The sequence below is a fragment of the Parasteatoda tepidariorum genome, chromosome 7 (assembly GCF_043381705.1).
Source record: "Parasteatoda tepidariorum isolate YZ-2023 chromosome 7, CAS_Ptep_4.0, whole genome shotgun sequence".
NCBI classification, from domain to species: domain Eukaryota; kingdom Metazoa; phylum Arthropoda; class Arachnida; order Araneae; family Theridiidae; genus Parasteatoda; species Parasteatoda tepidariorum.
Window position 1 is genome coordinate 32795667 of NC_092210.1, and position 7088 is coordinate 32802754.

At 29.6% G+C, this 7088-nt stretch overlaps 1 protein-coding gene across 1 annotated transcript; it reads right to left on the bottom strand.

Moving 5' to 3' along the window:
* Positions 1-928: 928 nt before the first annotated feature.
* On the bottom strand, positions 929-4960 carry LOC107446687 (keratin-associated protein 19-2-like). Its single transcript, XM_016061399.3, has 3 exons — positions 4835-4960; positions 1801-2272; positions 929-1138 (listed from the first exon to the last, which is right to left on the bottom strand). The coding sequence occupies exons 1-2, from the start codon at positions 4847-4849 to the stop codon at positions 1808-1810; spliced, it is 480 nt and encodes a 159-aa protein (XP_015916885.1). The 5' UTR covers positions 4850-4960; the 3' UTR covers positions 929-1138; positions 1801-1807.
* Positions 4961-7088: the final 2128 nt, after the last annotated feature.

Consider the following 7088-nt stretch of genomic DNA (forward strand, 5'->3'; position numbering starts at 1 on the left):
AAAATTTACCGTGTTTCTGGCTCTATGGAAGCATCAAAAAGCTTAGTAATTTTTTCCGAAGCACTTTGGTAATGGCCTTTGGTAAAATTAACAATAAAATGTAATGTTTCTGAGTATGGATCCATGCTGTTTGGTAGTAAATGTGATAAATTTATCATAATACGTTAGAGAATGTCATAAAAAGTATTCATTCTGTTGAATTTACTTTTCAGTTTCGTATTTTCATTAAATGCGTGGTAATAAGAAATATAATATGGAAAACAGGGATTTTCGTAAACCGTTACCATAACAACTAGAAAAAAATAATAAAAAAAATAGTTAAATACCGTATGTCTAGGTTTAATTAACAAAATCGAGTTAGTGCTGTAATTTAGCCATAGCTATTTTATCTACGTATATTAAGTAGAAAATTATATTAAGAAACTAATTGTATATACAGGAAGTTAATATTTTTGTGAACTTCTATTTCATAATTTTGGTGCAGAAAAAGGCATTTGATTGCATCTTTAGACAACTCGCAAGAAAAACATGTTTTAAAATATAGGGCTCTATTTATTGGGAATTTGAAATATTTTTTATTTATTAAATATAAAACTGAAAAACGTAGACCCTTGAGAGAAAAATTATTAATCGAGTCGATTGCCACTAATAAATAATCTATCTTAATGGAAAGTGTATTTCTAATTCCATATGCCTTTTTTTTTAAATTATAACTGTTCATTTATAAGCTCTAAGAAACTACATTTTTTCGAACTTCAAAGAATTTAAATTTTAAAAGAATCTAAAGAAATTATTTTTAACTCAAATGTACTGATTAAAATAGTTTAGTTCATGTGGTTTAAACTCTTATTTTATTGAACATATTACAATATTTTCTTATCGTGAAGCGAAACAAATAATTTGAAGAAGAAGAAATAACATAAACTTATGAGAAATATAACAATAATTTATTAAATATTTTTTACATTTTTACAGGTTTTTACAATCATTGCATTTTTAAACAGCAAAAAATTTTCTTTGTAGGAGCCTAATTATGTCTTATTGCTTTCGAATTGGTCAAGGAGATAAGATTCTGTTTCGAAACAATTGTTTTTCCAGGAAATAACTCAGGTGCAGTCTTGTGATAACTCAGTTTATTCTGAAATAAAAAGCAGCAATAAAATAAAAAGTAATCGTAAAATAAACCATAGTTAAAAATAAGTAACATTATGGTATAAATAGCATAGAAACTAGAAAATGTCTTTGTCAATAGAACAATGCAGTTGTCAATAGAACAAGATTGAAAGAGCCTAAGCTATAAAACATTTTATACTAAGTACTATGTTAAGGAAAAGTATCTGCATATAGTATTTATATCACACTGCTTTTCAAAATAATAGGCACCATAGGCACCATAATAGGCACCATAATAGGCACCCTTAATATATATTTTTATAATCCTTGCCAGTAATGAAATCAAAAAATAAATACATCAAAACGCTTTAAACAGATCAAAAAACTTTTTCAGAGAACTAATGAATCATAAAGAAAGGAAATGAGATTAAATACTTAAAAATCTGTTTGATTGCCTGTTGAAAGGTGATTTTTTATCTGCATCTTCAAATTTTATCTGCAACCAAACTGTTTTTGATCTTTTTAATTCCACCTATTACAATAGTTATTCTTTAGATTTTGATATCATTTTTCTTTTTTATCGCTTAAATTTTAATTGGCGACCATTGCATATTTTTTTTCATCTTAATAAAGATCTATTTAACATTCAAATAAGATTGTCAATAAATTATCAAATTTATCACTTACAATACTCTTAATAATAGCCATATCCTCCATAACCGTTACCGGGATAACCATAGGATCCATATCCATATCCGTAGCCAGGATAGCCATAGCCTCCATATCCATAACCGAGACCGTAGGAGCCTAGTCCATATCCTCCATATCCAGATCCAAGACCGTAAGAGCCAAGGCCATAACCACCATATCCTAGGCCATAACCACCATATCCTAGTCCATAACCACCATATCCGAGTCCATAACTATCGCCAAGTCCATAACTACCGCCAAGTCCATAACCACCGCCAAGTCCATAACCACCGTAACTGAGTCCAAGACCTCCATATCCGGCACCGTAGATTCCTGAACCTATACCATATCCATGATCTTTAACAAAATAACGTCTGCTAACACCATGACCACCATGGGGTCCACCATGGTGAATTACATCTTCTCCATGCACGAAAGCAATGGTTGATAAAGCAACAAAAAGAAATACCTAAAATATAAAAAAAAAAATAACAGGCAAAATTAAAATTTTAGAAAGTGAATAAATAAGAAAAATAAATAAATATGAAAAATAAACAAATATAAAAAAATAAATAAATAGATAGACCGGCAAAAATTTCATTTTGAAATACATCACATTATTTATATTCATATTTGATGTAGTTTCCAAATAACTACAACGTAAACAAAAGTTATTTTCCAAGCAGAATTCAATTTTGATATTGAACTCAAATAAATTAATAGCTCCTGAGAATCCAGCTAGCGATTTTCCAATCCAGCAGAGTTTAACAACCTGCTCTTCTGTTCTGCATTTTCTTAAATAAAATAAAAACTTTTCTTGACTTTTATTCTATTTCCGGTTACAAATTCTAAAAGAAATGAAATCTTGCATAATAAATGCCACTCACTACAACCTAGAGAAAAATCTCCAAAAAGAAAAACGAGTCATTTAAGCTCGCGGGATTGCAAATTAGCACTCCGGTGCAAATTAGAATCCGTTCAGCACGGCAGCGGACGCGCTGCAGATTATTTACAGCTTTTGCAGATTATTTTTCCTCTACGTTTACATTTTCTTTTTAAAAAGCAAGCAAACAAATAGGAGAAAATATCTAAAATACTTTTAAAAACATTTCTAAGCTTGTTTCTAATCAAAATTAAAATGCTGAATTGAAAGAACATCTCGAAAGCGCCAAAAGTAAAGATTATTTTTTATGTTATTTGCTTACAAGTCCAACTATACAAGGATTTATTCCATTTTTTTAACATGATTGTATAAAATTAAACTTACATTTAAACATTATAAAGTAGTGTATAATTTGAAAGAACCTTATGTTTACTTTTTTTGCTACATGATTAAGCTGAATTTTTATAATAATAATAAAAAGTATTATAAATCACTCCTTTTCCACAGGAGCCATTTAAACATCAAAGTAATCTTTAATATTGTTTCCTGATGGGTACTTTATTGAGTTTCACTTGATAACAGCTGAATATATATAAACATGCTATTTCCGAAAAGGAAATCATGTTAGTGCTCTCTAAAGACATATGACTTAGAGCATTATAATGAGATTTATCATAATAATATAAATATAATGCTCCAAATCTTCTGATTGCATTTATTTTATTTTTATAGCCATCGTTTAACAGCATACCCAATTTTTGGGTTTAGGACTACTAATGTTCAACTTCGTAGACTTGCTATTTTGAACCCAATCCAGACGACAAGGAAATTCTTGGATCAAGTATTAGGAGATATTTCCCTTCGTGGAGTATTTTTTGATGGAACTAACCCGCATTTGAGTTACATGGAGATGAAAACCACGAAAATCCCCTAGTTTAACTTGACGGAAAAGGGACTCTAACCCATAATCCCCCTACCACTGAGGATATTTCACGTCAGCACTGTGGTCGATGCAAGACGGATGCGGAATTCGTGTCGACCAGCTATCGCTGGGATTCGAACCTAGTTCGTCTCATTGGAGGACGAAAGCTCTATTCCCTGGTCCATCACGGCTCCTCTTCTTTACATAGCGAAAACATCAACACCAACAAATAAAAATTTGATACTTTCTGCCAATTAAAATTTTAAAAGAATTAATTGCTCAAAATGTGCCGCAAAAATACCTTTTTAGAATTATGATCATTTTATGAGACATTTTAGATGAAAAAGATGCTATACGTAAAGAGGCTTAATACATTTGATAAACAATCATTATTCTACATTCGTTACCAGTCATTGCACTGTAAAAAATTCCAAATCAAATTACAATCTAAATTACTGGCTCTTTAGGAGCATCATCCTCAAAATCTATTTTGCCGTAAAATATTATACCGTAATTAATTTAATTAGTGTGATTCAGTAATTTTATGATAACTATTACTGTTAAAAATATAATGGAACAAAAATATTAGCTTATAAGTTCATAAACATTAGTTCATAAGTTTACAAATATAAATTGTTTGGGAACAAAAATATTAGAATTTTTGTTCCAAAACATGTTCCGGTAAATCGGGATCTTACTGTAAAAATTTCCGACACCCTGAATGCGGTACTTTTTACTGTAATTTGATGCGAAATGTTTCGCAGTTTAGATACTCTACTTTGAAAAGAGTTTGAAAAAACTTTGAAAATCAAAAGATAGAAAATTCATTGAGGCTCTTTGTTTTCAATTTTATTTAGTTTATAAATAATTCAGAAATAAAAGTAGTCAGAAATCCTACGAGTAAATATTTTTCTCACGAAACAAAATTTATTATTTTTCACTATTTTGCTTTAAACAAATTTACGTTTACTTTAATAATAACTCTGAAGCTGCAATGCTTTGCTTTATTGTTTATGTTTACATCATTTATGTATCTTAAAAATTGAAGAAAAGAACCAAGAAATTCTGACAAATTATTTTAAATGATCATATTTAAAAATACATATTGAATATAGGGTAATTTTTTTACCTAGTATTAAGAAAAGTTCAATTTTTTACTTCCTATCATACAATGCATACATTTTTACTATGCAAACTATACAAGATATAAGAACACAAATACTTACTAATGATTTGATCATTTTAGAGCTCGTTGTATTTTCAGTTAAGAACGATAATTGACCACAAAACTTCAAAGTCTTTTATAATAAAAAGTTACAATGCTTCAGTGAATTTAGGGTGACAAATCTTCGTCATAATTGCGGTCAAGCGAAAACAAAAAAGGAATTTTAAAGAGAAAGTAATAACACTTCACGCCTTGTTTGTTTTCTTCTGATTTTAATGTCAATGTCAAAGTATAGATTCAGAATAGAATTGATTATCCAAAGCTTTTCGTCATCAATTAATTATGAAATACAGATAATGATTTTTAAATTTCAATATTATTAATTAAATGAATTTTAATACTTTAAAATTAATTTAGATACTCTATCAAGAAGAATATCAATTTGATAATATTTATTTCATTTCAAAAATTATTTCAAAATTATTTATTTTGTAAATATGTTTATAAAACAAATCCGATTTTCTTTAAATTGACATGAATAAAATTCAATTATAAGAAAAATAAAATAAAAACGAAAAATATTTACATTAAGACACTGATTGCACCTGATTAAACTGTTTGACTGACAGTTAAAAAAATTTTTGTTATTTAATGAGTTAAACAAATTAGTTTTCCCTTTTCACTTTTTCTAAGTTACTTTTTCGGAATTATAAATAATATTTAAAAATTAGACATCAACAAAAAAAAAAAAAATAATTCTAAAATAATCTTTAAAATTCATAAAAAATAAAAATAAAATTTATAAACAATCTATGTCCGTTGTTTTATTAATAAATAAACACAATATTTTTTTTTCTTCTAAATATTGACATTTTTCCTTATCACAAATGCAAATAAGTAAAAAAGTAAAATATAAAAATTAAGATAATAGATATAAATAGTAAAACTACTTTTGTAGCTCCCCCCCTCCTGAAATTAATTAACTTTTTACTCAAATTTATTTGTCACAAATATAACTCAAAGTCACAACCTTCTGTATACTTATTCATTTTGCTCATTTATTAATTTTGTATTTTTATTTTGTTTCTTTCAGTTAAGTCGCAGATTTTATGTATTTAAATTAATGATTACAATGCCAGCCATATAATAAACTATTGTATGGGTTTTAAAGCAATCAAAGTAATAAACAGGCAAGACCTAGCAACGAAGAGAACAAAATGGAGAAAGGCTTTAGAGAAGACCAGGGCCCACCCAGGCGGTCGTGCTATTGATGATGATAAATATTCTATTGTATTTAACCTTTAACTGAAAATTAACACTCAAATATGACAAAAAGAGTACAAAAATTAACATAAATTTGAATAAAAGTAGGGAAATAGTTACATGCTTGTTTTTATTATTATTAATGCCCTGTTACGGTTGGGTATAGAATAAAAATGAAAAAGTTGCAAAAATGAAAAACAATTTAGAAAAATAAAAACTAAAAAAATTTATGGCCGGGTGAAACATAGTTAGTGGTACATTTGCGAAGTTTGGCTAACCCAGAAAAATAGTAAATTTTCTTCTTCAAAAATACGTTCCAGAAGATAACAAGTATATTCAAAAAAACATACCTTCTTCTTCANGTTCCATGCATCACAATAATACGCAGAAATGAATGCTTGTTTGTTCTTATATTTTATTTTATAACCGTCGTTGAACAGCCGACCCAATTTTTGGAGTTAACGACTACTAATGTTCAACTCCGTAGCCTTGTAATTTTAAATCTAATCCAGAAGACAAGGGAACTCCTGGATCAAGTATTAGGGAATTTCACCTTCGTGGAGGACTTTTTGATGGAACTAACCCGCATTTGTGTCACATGGAGAGGAAGACTACGCGTACCTCCCACGTTTAGCCTGACGGCAAAGCGACTCTAACCAATGATCCGTCAACCACTGAGGATATTTCACGTTATCACTGTGGTCGGTGCAAGCCGGATCCAGATTCGCATCAACCTGCCAACGCTGGGATTCGAACCCGGGTCGCCTCACTGTGAAGGTGAACGCTCTATCCCCTAAGCTCTCTCGGCTGAAAAGGTATGCCAACGGCACGCGGTATTCCCAGGTGGTCACCCTCCCAAGTACTGACCAGGTCCGATGATGCTTTCGGAGGAGAACCGGTATCTTCATCATGGTATGGCCGTTTTTGGAAAAAAAACGACTTTGTTTGTTTTGCAAAAAAAATATTAACAGCCTCAATCTAAACTTTGTATTTTTGCCTTTGGGTGCAAAAATTTAAGATAAAAAGAACCGGCACTCAGAATGCCAGCAATT